General features: G+C 33.7%; 2 protein-coding genes across 2 annotated transcripts; both read left to right on the forward strand.

Annotated features, from left to right (window-relative positions):
- Window positions 1-8440: 8440 nt before the first annotated feature.
- LOC107869363 (agamous-like MADS-box protein AGL29) lies at window positions 8441-9013 on the forward strand. The gene has a single exon (XM_016715899.2). The coding sequence runs from the start codon at window positions 8441-8443 to the stop codon at window positions 9011-9013; it is 573 nt and encodes a 190-aa protein (XP_016571385.2).
- Window positions 9014-9749: 736 nt separating this feature from the next.
- Window positions 9750-20819, forward strand: LOC107868463 (protein transport protein SEC23). Its single transcript, XM_047410495.1, has 2 exons — window positions 9750-10635; window positions 19086-20819. Exons 1-2 carry the CDS (start codon window positions 9979-9981, stop codon window positions 20739-20741), a joined length of 2313 nt encoding a protein of 770 aa, XP_047266451.1. The 5' UTR covers window positions 9750-9978; the 3' UTR covers window positions 20742-20819.
- Window positions 20820-21192: the final 373 nt, after the last annotated feature.

The raw sequence follows: 21192 nt of genomic DNA on the forward strand, positions 1-21192 counted from the left end.
TTTCTTTGGAATGCTGGAACAATTAATTTTAAGTTTTTTGGTTGCTATTTGAGTTTCACTTGTTCATTTAATATTTAATAGTATTTGAACAGATTATGTAATTTTTTGTTTATCATATTTCGTAACCATATCACTATAATTTTCAACTGATTGGTGTATGTGTTATGTTGACTGGAAATATAACATTCACTTAAAAAATAGTTGAAACATAAGTTGTATGAACTGTTATACGTTAGTATTTAATGAGTAAGAAATGTATGATTTAGCGTTATACGTTGTGTTGGTGTGTTATCTTTCAAAAGAAAAATTGTCATTCTAATCAATATTAATTGTTACACGTTATACGTTTATATAAAGAATGATTTTGTTCATTTAAGAATGTATAAATTAGATTATACATTTGTATCATTGTATGAAATTGTGTAATGCTTTATAAAAGTGATTCTGGTAAACTATATTTGAAAATTTTGTTTAAGAAAATATAAAGTGTGACAACAGGAATATATGTTATGTGTAACATATATTTAACGTATTAATTATTAGTGTAATGTAGTTTTACCTTAAAATAAAATTTACGTTACAGTAAAAATATTATGTGTTTAAATGCAATGGCAATTTATTTTTATTTTTATTTGTACAAGTCGAATAAAAAGAATATAAGGCAAACTCAAATTAGACCAAGAAAAAGTTTCGATCATAACAATATTGTGCAAGAAACTGCTAATCAATTGCTTCAAAAAAAAAAAAAACATACATAAAATGTTCATTAACCATAAGAAAGTATTACTAGAAATGTATTACATTAAACACCAAAATAAGAAATAGTTTTTCAATGCTAACAATTAGAAAATATTGCTACTCTAAAGTAACAATTACATTTGCTTCAATTTCTTCGATAACACTTTTCCTTGATCGAGGCGGATCTCCATTATCATTCCTGTACCCTTCATTTGCCTTTTCCACTGCGTAATGCCACAGTAAGGAAGCATAGCATGCACGTTGACATGCAGAATCAAACCTACATGAATGAACTTGTAGTCCTTCACTTAATATTTCTGCATAGGCACACACAAATACGCCACAGTCCCTGCTTTGAAAAAAATAAATAAATAATAATAATAATAATCAGTAAATCAATTCTAGCATTATTATACATGAAAAATAAACTATAATTTACTTACAAACTATCAGACGCTTGTTGTGGGATATTTTGTACATAGTCAACATCAAATGGGATTTCATTTACAAGACCAGTTTGCTGAGTAATCTTTCCTTTGTAAGCTTCAAGTGATGACCAGTCAGTTCACTCGGTCTTTTTATAAAAGCCATTGTCTGACAAGTAAGTTGGAAGCATAACTGCAAGCTTTTGTATTTCAATTGGAGGTTCTTTTTTCCTTTTACTTGACAGTGAGTCATACACACGTATTAATCTTTCCTTCAAAACAATCACAGCCAATACCCAATGAAATTCTTTATCACAGTTAATTGAAACATATACCTCATCAACCATATACCATGGTAATCCAGCAGGCACACAGAATGCCTGAATTATATTAGCAATAATATCTTCCTTCTTAGCCACTACAATTGATTCTGCATAGTCTTGTTGCATGGATAGGTCAACTGGCGGTTCCACTGGATAATAGCGAGTATGTGTCTTCTCAACATATGTTTTAAAGAAGCAGCTTGTCGTTGTATATCTATAATTATCACCCAGCTGAATCTTTGATTTCTTTCTCAAGTGGTAGAAAATCACATCTAAATGCTACAAGTGAAAACAGGGTAAAATAGTAAAAACGGATCAAAGAAATCAGTAGCTTTGACCTTAATTGTTGAGTATATGTATGATATACAGCTATGCTGTAGTTACATGGTATTATACATGACATGTTGGTTAAACTTGAAGAAATTATAATGGAAAATACTGCATGTATGATATGTTATTATACATTGGCTAACATGTATAATATGTTATTATACATACGTTTTCATGTATGCTATGTTATGTTATTGTTGAATATTAAGTATCAGCAAAAGAACTTATGATATGGATAATAGTTAGAATAAGTTACCTCATTGTTCCAGCATGCCTTGCGTTCGGACATCAAGTAAAACTAATTTTTTGATTGTGGGTATGCAACGACAAAGTCCAATTGTCTGTAACCTAACCCAGAAGCATTTACTCGATAGTGGTTGTCCGTTTCTTTCCTCGAAAATAATCATTGATTACACATGACAGTAACCCTTAAGATTAAGATGACAAAGTATTGTTAGGCAAAAATATAATACCAAATTTCTTACTTGGCAGAATGAGTTTTCAGCAATCCTACGATAATCCACTGGGAGTAATCAATCATCAGTTCGTTAGGCAAATCTTGGTTGATGTTGTACCCATCAAAAGCATACTTCAGTTTCTCCTCTTTATCGATATCAACCGCATCCTTAGAGCCAGAGCCATACTTTGAAATGCATGGTGACCTTAAAACCCTGGACTTCTTTCTTTCTCGTTTGGCAGGTGCTTTTGATTTTGAGGCTTGAAGCTCCCGAACCTGAGCATCAGGGAAGTCAGGTGGAATCTGACTGTCTGGAAGGTCCCAGTGTCTTTCGATCATTTTATTTGAAGCACCAACATCTAATGACTTTGTAGTCGAAGGTGTTGACAGACCAAATAAAAGTGTATCTACAGCTGATTGTATTGAATCAGTTATTATCCCACCAACTTCATCCTACGTGAACACATAAAGATTTGAAATGTATACATAGAATATCTGAATGTATAACTATAATAATGCTTACAACATTTATGTTAGAAATCATGATAGCATTAATATCAGAAAAAAGTTGAAATGCTGTAGAGAAAAAAATCAATACATTCCAGTTGGTTCAAATTCACAGAAAAAATTTGATATGCACCATAGAAATAACATTAAGTCCCAATATCACGTAAAGGGAAAAAAAAGTTAGTAGAAACACATCATGCTATTTTGATAAAATGTACGATGAAGAAACTAAACTTACACATTTGTTGATGTAATTCTTTATTTCATCACCATCTAAACTTGATTTAGAAGTCCCTTCAGACTGTGTGGATGATGAAGGAACAAACTTGTGCTGGTGACTCTACGGAGAAACACTAATTTCTATATGATGATGATGTTGAATTTCAGAAACACCAATTTCTCCCTTGTCTGTTGCATCCTTATGCATTTCACGATACAAATTAGATCCATGATGTACTGCATGACCACATCCAGATGTATCATCATCCATCACCGCTTGCTTTTCTTAATCAAATATAACAGTCTTTCTTTTCTTCAAAGGTTGGTCAGGTGATACAGGCGATTCAAAACCAGCCTTCATGAGGATTTCCCGCGGCGGTATAGTGCTGAAATCACCAAATTCTTCAGCAATGGTACCAACACGATGTTGAAGTTCAACTGCTGTCCCTTTCAACTTTCCAGAATCAAATGTCGAAGCATAAGTTGTTGGATCACATATCTTAAAATCTTTTGAAAATGACAAATCCAATCTGCTAACTTCATCGGTTGTAGGTTGTATATTCTTGTAAGAATGCTGGAAAGAAAAATAAAAAAATAAAATACTTGCACATAAATGAAAAGACGTGAATAAACAAAATAAGTACAAAGTTAAAGAATTACCTTAGTGAACGTGCCAGACATAAAAGATTCATACTTAGGCCTTATACACTACACCGACCAGTTTAGTATTCTGGGAATAGCGTTTCTCTGACGGACAACAGTTTTTATTCTACTTCGGAGCAGCACTCAAACATCTACACATTTAGAACGTGCGGCATTCCACCCAATGAATATAACTGCTTCACAGTGTTGAAATCCTGCTGCTAGAAACTCATTAACTTTTCAAATGTGACCTTCCCCCATGAAAAGTGAATGTACCGACCGTCCTTAACAATCTGAAAGTGCACAACACTTATTGGTGCTTCCTTATGCTGAGAAAACATAAATGTATGAACAAAGAACAATATCGCCAGGTTCAAAGCATCTTCAGCGTTATCAAAGTTTCCATTCTGCACCCGTGTTATCAGTTTTGAACGAGTTATTGCTCCTTTATTGTCGAAAAAATACCTCGTCATCAACGCTGATTTAGATGATGAAGTATACATATAATCATCAATATTATCGGTACACTAATGGCGAACTCAAGCATTGTGAATTTGAGGATTTTCCTTTGTACCCAAACATGAAGCTCGTCTTTGTTATCCTGCTGAATTTCAAGCATGAGTAGGCATTTTGAAATCTGTCCTATCTAGTTGCACCTTGAAAAATCCAAAAATATGCTAAAAATCGTATTTCTAAATGCTCCCAGTACATTTTCTCCAAAATATTCCTTTATATCTTCCTCGAAAGCACAGTTACATAAGCTTCCCATATGCAATAGGTGTGGTGGGACTTTATCAGTTCGGTATTTCATGCCCTGGGAAAAAAAATAACTTAATTAGCTAACAGTTAAAGATTGTATGATGTTCATTTATACTTTCCTAACATAAATCAGACTGACATTAAACAATGGTTAGTCATGTATGATGGGTAAGTTATAACTGTATAAGGTTAAAATATACACTACACTAACACATGTATAATGTTAACTTATACATTTGAAAATTAATATAATCAGTAAAACATGTGTGATGGTTACTTATTAAACAACAGTTAATCATGTATGAGGGTTATTTATACATTGACAATTAAATTGTTAGTCATGTATGAGGGTTAATTATACACTGACAATTAAACAGTTAGTCATGTATTAGGGTTATTTATACATTGACATAATTAGTTAGTGATTGTATGATGTTCATTTATACTTTCATAACATAAATCAAAGAGTATGATGGTTAGTCATGTATGAGGGTTAACTATACATTGACAATTAAACAGTTAGTCATGTATGAGGTAACTTATACATATAAAATTTCAAAGAGTACCCTAATTAAACAACATATACAAATGAATGATGGTTATGTATACATCTAACAAATTATGACAGACGAAAACATAAACAGAAAATACACATGTATGAGGTAACTTATACATTTCAAAAATTAATATCAGCTTTATTAGAATGTATAACCTTTACAATAATTTTTCTGCTCAACTATATTATACATTCCTTTGATGAAACACTAATGTATGGTGTAATATTATACATGTGTCAAATTACACATACACTCATAGTAAATACCTTCGGCAGACGTGGTCGGCCGGAATCATCAAATTTCTTTTTACTTGCTTTTGAAGTAGACTTCTTCGATTTAGAAGCAGCCTTATCCATCAATTTCTTCATTGTAACGGGGTCGTTTCTGTGCTTTGATCGATTCTCTGCCCAATCAGAATCCTGTTTATCAAATGTAGCAGGAACAAACCCAAGTGGAATATCTTGTACAGTTGCATCTAACTGAGTAATTCCTAAACTAAAACTTGGAGGATTATCCATTACCAAATAACACTAATTTAAGTTAACAGTATTGTAAAATCGAACTAAAAAATAAGAAAATCTCAGATCTAACTTGTATCATATGAAAAATAATGAAAAGACGAACTACTTAACTTGAATAAGATTGAACAATACTATAATTTGAACATGCAAAAAAACAAAAAATGGAAAACCCCTGATTTGTAAAAGTTGAAAAAAAAAATCAAAAAAATTAATGAAGTACAATATTAAAAACAAGAATAACTTACAATTTGATAACCACAAGTAGATTTTACTTCAATTATGCCGTAAAAAGAGGGGTTTCAAAAATGGAGTAAATAACGGTTTGATAATGGGAGCATAAGGGAGTAAAAGACGGAAGGATGAAACCTGTTGTTACATGTATAATGTTGATGAGAGAGAAAATACCCAATAAAGAGATTTTTGTAATTATTATGGAATTTGTGTAATTGCTTTACCAATTGGGGATTTTTTGTAATTATGTAACTTAAATTTGTGTATATATGTAATTCTTAGAAATATTAATTGAAATGTGTGGTAGGTTATGTTGTTTTATTTCTTATTTATTTTTTGAAAAAATAAAATTAAGAAAATCTTTAGCAATAAAGTCAGATGAGGAATATTATGATAATTTATGTCAGTTAGTTACAAATTTGTTCTAATTATTTTGTTGATGCACTCTAGTTTTGTTATATTACACTCACTTAATTGTGATATATATATATATCCTAAAATTAATTGAAATTTATTTTTAAAATAAATATAAGTAATCTTTCGTCTTTTTTAAAAAGGATAGTGTAATAGACACTCATTTATACCGAATAACATAATGTAATAATAATAAATCATTATTGCTTTAATAGTGTAAAATAATTATTATGTTGGTTTGGCCAGCCCCCCAGCAATTTTATTCTACTTATGTTACTTTTGAAATTATTTTCGTGAGAAAATGCTCTATTTTCATCTTAAACTATATGTGAAAAGGTTAAAACATATCCGACCTTTAGACGGGTCTTATTTCCTCCTCCTGGACTAATTAAAATCATATTTTTGACAATCTTAGTGCCTACGCGGCACACACGTATGCCTACATGGACCCTTCAGTATGTTGTGCCACATATATGTCACGTAGGCACTAAAGTTGTCAAAAATACAGTTTTAATTAGTCTAGGGGTAATAGGACCCTCCTAAAGTTTGGGTATATCTTAGCCTTTTCGCATATAGTTTAAGCTGAAATTGGAGCATTTTCTCTATTTGCTCTGAAGTTACACAATTACAATTACAATCTTTATTATTACCCTCTAAGAAAAAAGCAATTAGATACTTTGAGGTTTCTTCCCCTGTTCTTTTATTCTTATTATCCCTGCTATTGCTGCTCACCTGTAAGTTTCCAAATCGCTGTAATATTTTTTTGTGAGTTGATTATATCATATACCTTGAAAAACTAGAAATCACGTCTATAGGAATTACTCGTGTCATGCTTGTCTGCTATTTGTTGGTATATTCTATCATTTCGTGCTTGCCATATGTAACAAAATAGAAAATAATTCTAGACAAAAGTTTTGTGTCATGTCCTTTGAAATATATTACAGGAGTAAATAAAGCTATAATTATACTATATTTTTATGAGAAAATGCTTTATTTTCACCTTGAACTACATGCGAAAAAATTGAGACACACTTGAACTTTAGGAGGGTCCTATTATTCCCTGTATTAATTAAAATCGTATTTTTGACAATCTTAGTGCCTACGTGGCACAACACACTGAAGGGTCCACGTAGGCACACGTGTGTGCCACATAGGCACTAAGGTTATCAAAAATACGATTTTAATTAGTCCAGGAGGAGGGAATAAGACCCTTCTAAAGTTCGGGTGTGTCGCGGCTTTTTTGTGTATAGTTCAAGGCGGAAATAAAACATTTTCCCTATTTTTATTAAGTAAGAATCAATTAGACAGTTTAAGTAAGGATATGTAGAGGTGGCGAAATCGAACTCTACCCGCCTAGTTCAACCTAGCCCTTTTAAGTTTGGGTTGATTATTGACCCATCTTTTTATTAGCTCAATCCATATTAATCCAACCCATTTCAACCTGTTTAAAATTGAGTTGATGTGTAATCCGAATTGATTTTTGAGTAATCTTATTAAAATATTTTAAAAAGATCATTTCAGTTGATATATTATATATAGTCATTAAAAAAAGTAATTTTTATCCCGTATTAAAAATTTATATAAGATAATAAAATGATTAAAACTTAGTAAAAATTGGGCGACATAGATTATAACCCGATACCTAACCCATTTTGACCCAAATAAATTTGAATCGGATTGAGTCTTGACCCGTTCGTTTATTGACTCATTTTTGCCCACCCACCCCACCCCACCCCCACAGGGTATATTTGAAAATTATCAATTTTGCCGGATAATTTTATATTAAACTCAAAATATTTAAACGATTGAGTAATTTAATTAAGCCAAAGAATGATAATTAATGTTATCTAACCACATGTAAAGTTTAGTCAAGAATGACTATTAATTTTGCCTAATCGAAAGTAAATTTTAGTCAAGAAAAAAGACTTTCATCTAATTAAAAGTGAAGTTTAGTCAAGAAAAATCACTTCCGTCTTATCAAAAGTAAAGTTTAGTCAAGAAAAATTACTTCTGTTTGATCAAAAGGAAAGTTTAGTCAAGAAAAATAACTTCCGTCTCATCCAAAAGTAAAGTTTAGTCAAGAAAAATTACTTTCGTCAGATTAAAAGTAAAGTTTAGTCAAGGATCAGAATTAATACTGTCAAATCATAAGTAAAATTTGGTAAATCACAAGATTTAAAAATTAATACGGCAATTAATATATAGGTGTAACACGCCTATAAATATACATGTTTTTGCTCGTCTATACTCACTCTGATTTGTGAATTGCATAGTTATTTAACAAAAAGATTCATACATCATATCTATTACCAAAGTCATGGCAAGAAAAAGTTGTATGATGAAAGAAAGTGGTGATAGAAAGCTTCAAAAGCAGAAAAGTTCTGAGGATATTGTGTTTTCCAAGAAGCGGCAAGCCTTGTGCAAGAAAGCGATGGATCTCTCTGTTTTGTGCGGAATTGAATTCGCAATTCTTATTTTTTCAGTAACTGGTGAACCATTCATATTTGGTAAACCAGATGCTGAATTGGTCGTTGATCATTTCTTGAAGGCAAAACAAGCGACTGAGTGTTCCTCGAGTTGCAGGGCAACAGTTGAAAAAATCTGTGAGCACACAAGACATCCGAGAATGGACCAAAACAAAAAAGTGCCTATCGATGACAAAGGAAAAGGAAAGGCAATTGAAGAGAACTCTGAGTGCTCTACATGGAAAAGTGTGGATGGAACTGATTCAGAAACACTTGAGAAGCAGTTAACACAAGAGATCGAGAGTTTTGAAAGCGATTTGATTAAAGAAATTAATGAATTAAAATTAAAAATTAGTGCAAAAGATACTGAATCTGCACTTAAAGTTATTTCTTCAACCACACCATCGAACTGGTTGAGTCTTTAAGTGAAAATTATGTTAAAATAAATTTAAATAAAATTTTATTGCAATTTATATTTTTCTATAGTGATGTGTGATAGCGTGAGACGTGAACTTAATATTGTTATTTATTTATATGATGCTCTTTTTAAACATATGCTTCTTATTTTTACATTTCGCACATTCATTATAAATAAATATAATATAATTAAATTTGTTATTACTTATCATAAAAGTTTGAATAGTAATACTGATATTGCACAAGAAAATAACAAAATTAAATCTTTTTGTATGAAAATTTATTATTTTATAGCAAATTTTTATATAATTCAATATTGTCCAAGTAATTTTTTCTTATTGAAAATTCAGATTTCTCTCCTCTAACGCTTTAATCTAACTCACTAATATTAATGACAAAATTATACTGATTTGTAAGTTGAAATATTATTCCCCCCGTTCTACTTTATATGTTATCATCGATTTGACATAGATTTTTTATTTTAAAATAATTATTTTTAAAATTTAAAATTTTAATTTTATCATCATATTTATGTGATTTTTGACTTTTTAAACTTGTAATATTAAGTCCACATCAATATTGTGTATCCAGATGCTAATTATAATGTATTTAAAAATTATAAAATAAGAAATTATTTATAATTTAACAAAGAATAAAAATAAAAATAATTTAAAATAAATTTATTAGAATTTTTGTAAATTTAGATATTTTTATGACTTTAAATAGCGTACCGTATCACACCGTACCCACTCTTTGCCCTAAAAATGTGTCACATCATTTTATCACTATCAAAAGAAACAAATCTTCCCCCCTTTTTATTTTTTCATTTCTCCCATCGGCGGCCCATCGGTTTTCTTCCTCCGTCGGCCGCCCCGACCCACGGGAATCCTCCAAAAAACCCTAAAACCCTTCCTGATCATGTAAATTAATCCATTTTTTCCACTAATCGGAAACCCTAATCCCCAAATTAACCATGGATTTCGTGGAACTGGAGGCAATTGAAGGTCTCCGGTGGTCATGGAATTCATGGCCAGTATCGAAATCGGAATCATCAGCGTTAATTATCCCTTTATCGATTATGTGTACACCGTTAATGAAATTTAATGAACTTCCTATACTTCCTTATGATCCTCTTATATGTATTCAATGTGGAGCTGTGTTGAATCCTTATGCTCGTGTCGATTACCAATCGAGAATTTGGATTTGCCCTTTTTGTTACCGGAAGAATCCGTTTCCGAAATCTTATTTAGGAATTAATGAGAATAATATACCTGCCGAGCTTTTTCCGACTTATAGTACAGTTGAGTATCATTTAGGGAAAAAGGGTTTAGCTCAGAATTCGAATTCGAGCTCGTTGTTATCGAAAATGAATTCATTTTCGGGGTTGGATTGGGCGGGGAATGGGGTTGGAGGAGGACCGGCGTTTGTGTTTGTTGTGGATGGTTGTACATCGAATGAGGAGTTAAGGGTGGTGAAAAATGAGCTTCTTCATGTGATTGCTCAGTTGCCGGAGAATGCATTAGTTGGGTTGGTGGTATTTGATTCGATGGTTAGAGTTTATGATCTTGGTTTCGGTGAGTGCTGCCGAGTTGTGATGTTTCATGGCGAACGTGATCTTTCTTCCGAGCAGGTACAATGTCCTAGACCCGTCTTTTTGAATTACACTGGGTATGTTGTTGTTATTAACGTGCTTATTAATGCTAGATATATTGTTGTTGTTGTTAACGTGCTTATTTACGCTAGATATATTGTTGTTGTTGTTGTTGCTTATGTGCTTATTTAGGAATTAATGAGAATAATATGCCCGTTGAGCTTTTACTTATAGTACAGTTGAGTCATTTAGGGGAAAAGGGTTTAGCTCAGAATTCGAATTCGAGCTCGTTGTTATAAAAAATGAATTCATTTTTGGGTTGAATTCGAATTCGAGCTCGTTGTTATCAAAAATGAATTCATTTTCGGGTTTGGATTGGGCGGGAAATGGGTTTGGAGGAGGACCGGCGTTTGTGTTTATTGTGGATGGTTGTACGTCGAATGAGGAGCTAAGGGTGGTGAAAAGTGAGCTTCTTCATGTGATTGCTCAGTTGCCGGAGAATGTGTTAGTTGGGTTGGTGGTATTTGATTCGATGGTTAGAGTTTATGATCTTGGTTTTGTAGAGTGCCGTAGAGTTGTGATGTTCCATGGTGAACGTGAGCTTTCTTCCGAGCGGGTGCAATGTCCTAGACCCATTTATAGAATTACACTAGATATATTAATGTTGTTGTTGTTAATGTGCTTATTTACGCTAGATATATTGTTGTTAATGTTCTTATTTATGCTAGAGATATTGTTGTTGTTCTTGTTGTTGTTAATGTGCTTATTTATGAGCAGGTAAAATGTCCTAGACCCCACTTATAGATTGCACTAGATATATTAATGTTGTTGTTAAGGTGCTTATTTACGCTAGATATATTGTTGTTGTTGTTAATGTGGTGTAGAGTTGTGATGTTCCATGGTGAATGTGATCTTTCTTCCGAGCAGGTACAATGTCCTAGATCCCACTTATATAATTACACTAGATATTTAATGTTGTTGTTGCTATTGTTAATGTGCTTATTTACGCTAGATATATTGTTGTTATTGTTAATGATCTAATTTACGTTAGATATATTGTTGTTTTTGTTAATGTGCTTATTTACGGGCAGGTAAAATGTCCTAGACCCTACTTGTGGAATTACGTTGGGTATATATTGTTTTTGTTGTTGTTGTTGTTAATGTGCTTATCTATTATGTGTACAGCATTAATGCATTTTAACGAACTTCCAATACTTCCTTATGATCCTCTTATATGTATTCAATGTGGTGCAGTTTTGAACCCATGTTCTTGTGTCGATTACCTATCGAAAATCTGGATTTGCCCTTTTTGTTACCGGAAGAAATCGAATTCGAGATCTAATTTTGGAAACCTGTTATTGTTATTGAAAATGCCTTTGTTTTCGAGCTTGGATTGGGTGGGAATTAATTGTAAATGATTTTGGTGAAGATCACATTATTAGATGGTTAATTTTACGTGACATATATATCCTTGAATTAATTAAAGTTTATTTTCGAAATAAATTTAAGTTTCCTTTTTGGAAAAAGGACAATGTAATAGACACTCGTTTACATTGGATCACATAATGTAATAACAATAAATTACTATTGCTTCAATCATATAAAACAATTATTATGTTGGTTTGGCCTCCCTCGCCAATTCTCTTCTATAAATGTTACTTTTTGGAATAACTATTGTCTTTGTTGCTTTCGTTTATAATAAATTGACAGTATACACAAATAGAGAATAAATTCATAAAATACGTAAGAAAATAGAAAATAATTCAAGATAAAAGTAGAGTGCCCACCGGATATTTTTATATTAAATTTAGAAAATTCAAGCGATTTAGTTAATTTAGTGAAGTCAAGGATGAGAATTACTTTCGTCTAATCACAAGTAAATTTTTATAAATCACAAATCTTAAAAGTGAGCGCGAAAATTAATATACAAGTTTTTTGCGGCTATAAATATAGAGGTGTGTTCTTGTCTGTACTCACTTTAATTGCATCCTCATTCAACAAAAAATTTTATATATCACATCTTTCATTGTAGTAATGACAAGTAAGAGCTCTATGCTACAATAGAGAAGTGATAGGAAGTTTCCTAAATAGAAGTGATCTGAGGAGATCATGTACTTAAATAAGCAGAAAGCTCGCTGTAAGCAAGCGGCAAATCTTTCTGTTCACTGTGGAATCGAATTCACGATTATCATTTTTTCAGTTACTGGCGAACCATTTATCTTTGGTAAGCCAGATGCTGAATCGATTGTCGATTGATTCTTGCAGACAAAAGAAGCAACTGAGTGTTCCTCAAGTTGTAGGACGACAGTTGAAAAATTTTGTGATCACAAAAGACCTGCGAAGGTAGATCTAAAGAAAAAAATGATAATCGATGTCAAGGGAAAAGGTAAAGCTATTGAAGGAAAGAAACAAAAGGTGCTTTGAAGCAAGACAGAGCAGTATGCAAAAGCTAAAGATAGACTACCTAGGCCTTTATTATTTTTGGTGTAAGCATGTAATGATAGAAAATATAGTAGATGTTCTTAATGCTATTGACTGGCTGTAACAGGAAGATCCTAGGTGTTGTAAGTAATTATTTTTGGAGGGGGTTGTAACTAGAAGATCCTAGGTGCTGTAAGTAAAAATTTTTGGAGAGGGGACTACAACTTGTTGTAGTATCCTTGTGGATATACAGAAGTTAATATTACCAAACCCCCCCCCCCCCCCCCCCCCCCCATAAAAAAAAGGTAAAGCTATTGAAGTGATCGAAAACAACCTCTCTATTTCTTCGAAGGTAGTGGTATGGATTGCATACATTTTACCCTCCCCAAACTCCACTATGTGGGAATATACTGGGTTTGTTGTTGTTGTTGTTGTTGTAAAGCTATTGAAGTGCTTTACATTGAAAAAATTTGAAGGGGCTGATTCAGAGTGAGATGAGGAGCAACTGACACAAGAGATTGAGAATTTTGAAAGTGATTTGATTAAGCAAATTAATGAGTTAAAGTTGAAGATTAGAGCAAAAGATACAGTTTGTTGTAGTATTGCACAAGAATATAGCAAAATTAATCTTTTTGTTTGAGAGTTTATTATTTTGTGTTTTACATAATTCAATGTTATTTAAGTAAATTTGCCTATTGAAAGTTCAAATCCCTCTCCTTCAATGCTTTAATCAGACTCAATTCATGTTAATGACATAATTTTACTAATTTGTAGGTTGAGATATTACTCCCTCAGCTCTAACTTATGTGTTTTCGTTGATTTGACACTAAGTTGCGTGGACTCTTCACTTTTGATGTCGCACCCGTGTCGGATTCTCCAAAAATACACTACTTTTGGAGAATTCGACACGCACGTGATGACAATTTTGAAGAGTCCGAGTAACATAGATTTGACATAATTTTTTTAAAAAATGATTATTTTCAAAATTTATGCTTTTAATTCTATCATAATAATTTTGTAATTTTGACCTTTAAAACTTGTAATATCAAATCGTGATCAATATTTGTGCAAGCTATAAATACTTCTCCTTGAGAATAAATGCAAAAGATTGAATAGATTAAATTCTTTAAGTTATCACTATTTTGGGAGTTTAATACTTAAATTAATGAACATTCACAAAACTCCCTTGAACTACCATGAACTCATGTTAGATTATCCTTATAGGATTATGACATGTTCTGCTAACATATTTTGTAAAGAATGGATCTTGGGCCTAACTCAACCTCAAAAGCTAGTCCCTGAGAGGAGGATTGTCCAAATCCAATAAGGAATATGAGAATCTTAACACTCTTCCCGCACGCCCATACCTTGTCAATTGGAGCGTGAACAGTATAATATGGAGGCCCAACATCGGTGAACAAAGAATTTGGATGGGCTTGGCATTGATACTATATAAAGAAATGGATCTTTGACCTAACTCAACCTCAAAAATAGCTCATGAGGGGAGAATTGTCTAAGTCCATATAAGGAGACCAAGTACCCATCCTTTTTCCGATGTGAGACTCTTACCACTCCACCACACGCCTAGACCTTTTTAACTGAAGCGTGAACAATATAATATGGGGCCCCAACATCGGTAAATAAAGAATTTGGATGAGCGCGACACTGATACCATGTAAACAATAGATCTTAGGCCTAACTCAACCTCAATAGCTAGCTCATGAGGGGAGGATTGTCCAAGTCCATATAAGGAGATCAAATACCCATTCTTTTTTCGATTTGAGACTCTTAACACCCCCTCGCACGCCTAGACCTTGTTAACTAGAGCGTGAACATTATAATATGGGGCCCAACATCGGTGAACGAAGAATTTGGATGGGCCTGGAATGGTCACACACTTCAACATGATATTAAGAGCAGGCAATGGTCCTGAGATCGAATCTCACCACCACCCATTATCAAAAAGAATTTTCATGTGTTTAGCCCATGAAAAAGAATCAAACATGTACGTGAGGGGACGTGTTGAAAATTTGTAGTCTAGAGAACGACATAAGCATTCAATATTTTAGATATGAAACTAGTAAAATGGTGATAGCTTAGATCTTCTAAAGTAGCCACCTAAGATCTAGAATCTACACTTAAACGTATGGCACATCGCTTTATCACGTGTCACACAATCAATTTCACTATCAAAAGAATCAAATCTTTCCCTTTTTAAATTCACTCCTTCCACGGCAGTCCACCGATTTTCCTTCTCTGTTAGCTGCACGACCCGCCATCATCCCCAAAAAAACCCCTTAAAACCCTAAAATCAATCCAATATTTTTCACTAATCCGAATTCCTAATCCTCCAATTCTCCATGGATTTCGAGGAACTAGAGGCAATTGAAGGTCTCTGGTGGTCATGGAATTCATGGTCTGTAAACAAATCCGAATCATCAGCTTTAATTATCCCCTTATCAATTATGTGTACACTGTTAATGCAATTTAACGAACTTCCTATACTACCTTATGATCCTCTTATATGTATTCAATGCGGAGTAGTTTTGAATTCTTATGCTTGTGTCGATTACCAATCTAGAATTTGGACTTGCCTTTTTTGTTATCGGAAGAATTCGTTTTCGAAATCTTATTTAGGAATTAATGAGAATAATATACCTGCTGACCTTTTCCCGACTTATAGTACAATTGAGTATCATTTAGGGAAAAAGGGTTTAGCTTAGAGTTCGAATTCGAGCTTAATGCATTTGTTTTCGAGCTTGGAATGGTCGGGAAATGGGGTTGGAGGACCGGCGTTTGTGTTTGTTGTGGATAGTTGTACGTCGAATGAGGAGCTTAGGGTGGTGAAAAATGAGCTTCTTCATGTTATTGCTCAATTGCCAGAAACTGCGTTAGTTGGGTTGGTGGTATTTGATTCAATGATTAGAGTTTATGATCTGGTTTTGGAGAGTGTTGTAGAGTTGTGATGTTCCATGGTGAACGTGAGCTTTCTTCCGAGCAGGTAAAATGTTTCATGTTTCAGACACAAATTGTGGAATTACACTGTGGGTGTGTTTGGTATGATGGAAAATATTTTCCATGGAAAATGTTTTCGTGGAAAACGTTTTCCTGGAAAATAAGTTGGTTTTCTATTTATTTTCTCATGTTTGGTTGGTGAGTGAAAAATATTTTCCGAAAAATATTTTATGGCGTTTGGTTGGTGAGTGGAGACTATTTTTTAGAAAAATATTTTCTAGTGTTTGATTGGTGAGTGAAAAAATATTTTTTTTGAAAATACTACTAACTGTTAACTAGTATATCAGTACCTCTAGCAACTCAACAATTTGTAAGAACTAATTTAAGCATAACAAATAATATCAATATCGAATACTAAAATATTACAATCTCTAAATTTAAGCAACTATTAATTAGCAAATATAGGAGATGCTTTTCAATATTTTGTTAGGACAATCTCAAGATACTACAATCAATAGAAATATAACGGAACGACAAACTTATTCAACCTCGTGAAACAAGTTACATCGATGACAAAATGAAATATGCAATTAGCAAAAGTAACATAGGTAAGTCTTCCTCTATGCATATGAAAATAACAATACATTCAACGAACATTGAAAATAGAAAAAATTCGGGCCTTACTGTTTTTTATTTCAAGCAGTGAAAAATTGAAGCAAAGCATAGTGAAAAATTGAAGCAAAGTAATGTAAATTTTTGAGAAATGTGAATTTTTTGAGTTATGTGAATATGAGTGTTGTTGGGGTGGGCAAGAGGGGTGGGGATGGGGTCATAAGTCACATTTGTTATTTTCTGGAAAATGACTTCCCTTGGCCCATGAGGGAAGTCATTTTCTCTCAAATTGAGGAAAATGAGTTATGGAAAATGTTTTATTGCAACCAAACAAGGAAAAATAGGAAAACATTTTTCAGAAAACATTTTCCATCACCAAACACACCCTGTATATATTATTGTTGTTAATGTGCTTGTCTAGTTCAGTTCACTTGTACGTCATATTAACAGTGAGTTGTTTTTATGAAATATAAGATACTGCTGAAGTATACATATCGCCAAGATATAGCAAGAATAACATAATTTATTCAATGGTAGCTTTCCAAACGTTTTATACATTAGAGAAACAACCAAAGAAGTTTGGGATTTTGGTGTCATTTAGGGAAAAAGGGTTTAGTAGAAAATCCAAATTCGAGATCTAATTTTGGGAAAGTGTCGTCGTTAGAGAAAGTGCCTCTGTTTTCGAGCTTGGATTCGGTAGGTTATGGGGTTGGACTGGCGATTGTGTTTGTTATGGATGGTTGTACGGCGAATGAGGAGCTTAGGGTGGTTAGAAATGAGCCGCTTCATGTTATTGCTCAGTTGCCTAGTTTAGTGGGTGGAATTTGATACAATGGTTAGAGTTTATGATCTTGGTTTTGGAGAGTGTTGTAGAGTTGTGATGTTCCAAAATGAACGTGAGCTTTCTTTCGAGCAGGTAAAATGTTCCTCGAGTCTTTCTGAATCAGTTCCATCAATTTTTTCCCATGCAGAACACTCAGAGTTCTCTTTAATTGCCTTTCCCTTTCCCTTGTCATCGATTGCCAATTTTTTCTTATGGTCCATTCTCGTATGTCTTTTGTGCTCACAAATTTTTTCAACTGTTGTCCTACAACTTAAGGTACACTTAGTTGCTTTTTTTGCCTGGAAGAAACGATCAACGACTGATTCAGCATCTAGTTTACCAAATATGAATGGTTCACCTGTAATTGAAAAAATAAGAATCGCGAATTCGATTCCGCACAGCATAGAGAGATGTGTCACTTGCTTGCAGAGAGCTTTCTGCTTATTAGAGAACATGATCTCCTCAGAACTCTTCTGTTTTTGAAGCTTTCTATCACTTCTTTCTTGCATCGCAGAGCTTTTTCTTGCCATGACTACAGTGATAGATATGATGTATGAATCTTTTGTTTAATGAGTATACGAATTAGAGTGAGTATAGATGAGAAAAAATCTCTATATTTATAGCCGCGACAAACCTGTATATTAATTGTCGCGTTAGCTTTTAAGTTTTGTGATTTATAAAATTTTACTTGTGATTAGACGGAATTAATTTTCATCTTTGACTTCATTAAATTAACTAAATAGTTTAAATTCTCTGAATTTAATGTAGGAATATCCGATTAGTACTCTATTAAAGTCTTGCAAAATTGATATACCAAAATTTATCCTTACTTAAATTGTCTATTTTTTTTTTAAAACTTAATGAAAGATGTGGTATAATTATGACTTTATTTATCCCTCTAATAAGTTCCATAAGATAAAGCTAGGAACTTTTATGTTGAATTATATTGCTGTTTTGTTACATAATTTATGAATTTATCCTTTATTTGTATTTACTTTCAATTTCTTATAAAGAAAAAGTAGCAAAGACAATAGTCACCAATAACGAAAATAATTCAAAAGGAAACAATTGTGCAATGAAATTGGTGTGGGAGCTGGCAAAACCAACATATTAGTTGTTTTATACGATTGAATCAATAATAATTGTCATTATTACATTATGTGATCGAATATAAATGAGTGTCAATTACACTAACCTTCTTTAAAATAAAGGTTGGTTACTTATATTTGTTTCAAAAATAAAATTTGATTATTTCAAGGGTATATATGTAATTTATAATTAATCATATAATGAATGATCTTTGCCCAAAAAATCTTAAAGGTAAGGTCAGTGTACTTTCATAGATAAAGTGGGGGTGAGTTTAATATCATATTACTCATCAACAACAAAATATAGAAACTCAATTTTGCATTATGCTTTAAATTGCTCATTTGGCATCAACAAAAAGGGCAGCCCGGTGCACTAAAGCTACCGCTTGCGCGGTGTCTGGGGAAGGGCCCCACCACTAGGGTGTATTGTACGCAGAGGCTGTTAGGCTTGAACCCGTGACCATGGCATCAACATCTTTTTTTTTTTTTGGTAAATAAACAAATTTTATTTCACCAAAGCGAATATCTATAAACTCATTGTGCATTATGTTTTAATTTGCTTGTTTTGCTATTTATTCTTTTTATCACAGACCAAGCAACTCCTGGGTATTCACCACATGAAGTACCGAGCAGGAATGGTACATATGGCTCCAAAACAGGGATTCCTGATTCCACTATCAGAAGGGGAGTTCAGCATCACATCAGCAATTGAAGATATCCATTCTTCACCGCAGGCTATGCTAGGGCATAGACCTTTAAGGGCTACAGGAGTAGCAATATCTGTTGCTGTTGGACTACTAGAAGGATGCTTGGTCTCTGCAGGTTCGCGTATCATGATCTTCACCTCAGGGTCAGCAACAATCGGCCCAGGGATGATTGTAAGCTCTGATTTTGGCAATGCCATTAGGAATCAGCGAGATATTGGTAATGGTTATGCACCTTACTACAAAAAGTCCGTTGAATTCTATAAGCAGATATCGAGAAGATTGTCTGATTCATCCATTGCTCTTGATCTCTTTGCTTGTTCATTGGATCAAGTTGGAGCAGCTGAGCTTAAAGCTCCAGTTGAAAGTTCAGGGGGGTTCATGATGTTAACAGAGTCATTTGACTCGGACCAGTTCAGAAAGTGTTTGCGTCACATATTTAGCCATGATGAGGTTGGTAATTTGAGAATGTGTCTTGATGCAACTATTGAGATAGTAACGACGAAAGATGTTAAAATTTGTGGGGCTCTGGGTTCATGTGTTTCTCTTCAAAAGAAAAATGGTTCAGTCAGTGACAGAGAAATTGGCGAGGGAGGTACCTATATGTGGAAATTGGGAGCGCTTGCTGATAAAATGTGTATTGCCTTCTTTTTTGAAGTAGGGGATGAACAGAAAGCCCAACCTAGCTCTGCATTTTTCATACAGTTCATAACACAATATAGATATGGAAGCATGGGAATTCGGAAGAGAGTGATCACTGCTGCAAGAAGGTGGGTTGGGAACCGCTCTCCGGAAATTGCTGCTGGTTTTGATCAGGAAGCAGCTGCTTCAGTGATGGCTAGGCTTGCCATTCATAGAGCAGAGAACAATTTTTCTCAAGATGTTGTCCGGTGGCTAGATAAACGTTTGATACGTTTTGCTTCAAAGTTTGGAGATTATGTCCCGGAAGACCCCTCATCATTCCGTCTCGCAACTAATTTATCCCTTTTCCCACAGTTCATGTATTATCTAAGGAGATCTCAGTTTATTGATGTCTTCAACTGCACACCAGACGAGACTGCTTTTTTCCGGCTGTTGTTGAACCGTGAGGGAGTAGTCGGGTCACTTATTATGGTCCAGCCAACTCTTTTTCAGTACTCATTTGACGGGCCACCTGTCCCCGTTCTCTTAGACATCTGCTCCGTCTCTCCGGACATCATCTTGCTCTTTGACTCCTACTTCTATGTGGTTATTCATTATGGCTCCAAGATTGCACAATGGCGTAAACTTGGCTATGACAAGGATCCTAGCCATGACAGTTTCCGCAAACTGTTGGAAGCTCCCGAGATTGACGCAGAGCAACTAATATCCGAAAGGATCCCTGTGCCAAAGCTTGTAAAATGTGACCAGCATAGTAGTCAGGCTAGATTTCTACTTGCCAAGTTGAATCCATCTGTAACACACAACTCAAATTACACAGAAGGCACAGAGATTGTATTTACTGAAGAACTAAGCCTACAAGTTTTTATTGAGCACTTGCAAGCTTTAGCAGTGCAGGGTTAAATTTTTGAGTGTTTTGTATAGTGTAGTTATAGAGAAGTGTTGTACATTAAAACCAAAGTAAAAATGTTTCTTTGTTAATTAGTTTCTTTTTGGGGTGAAAAGAATATTTCCTCATTGCCTGGTGGGATTTAGCAGGGTCTATCGGAAACATCCTCTCTACTTCTTCGGGGTAGTGGTATGGACTGCATACATTTTACCCTACTCAGACCCTACTATGTGGGAATATACTGGGTTTGTTGTTGTTGCTTTGTGGGATTACATTAGGTATGTTGTTTGTGGAACGTTTGGCTTACACAAAAAGTGTACTAGAAGTACAATACCTCCAAGGTAGTGGTGCGGCTTGCGTACATTCTGCCCTTCCTAGATCCCACTTTGTTGGATTATATGAGGTATGTTGTTTGTGGAACATTTGACTTATACGAAAATAGTGTACTAGAAGTACAATACCTCC

The sequence above is a fragment of the Capsicum annuum genome, chromosome 4 (genome assembly GCF_002878395.1).
Source record: "Capsicum annuum cultivar UCD-10X-F1 chromosome 4, UCD10Xv1.1, whole genome shotgun sequence".
Classification (NCBI taxonomy): Eukaryota; Viridiplantae; Streptophyta; class Magnoliopsida; order Solanales; family Solanaceae; genus Capsicum; species Capsicum annuum.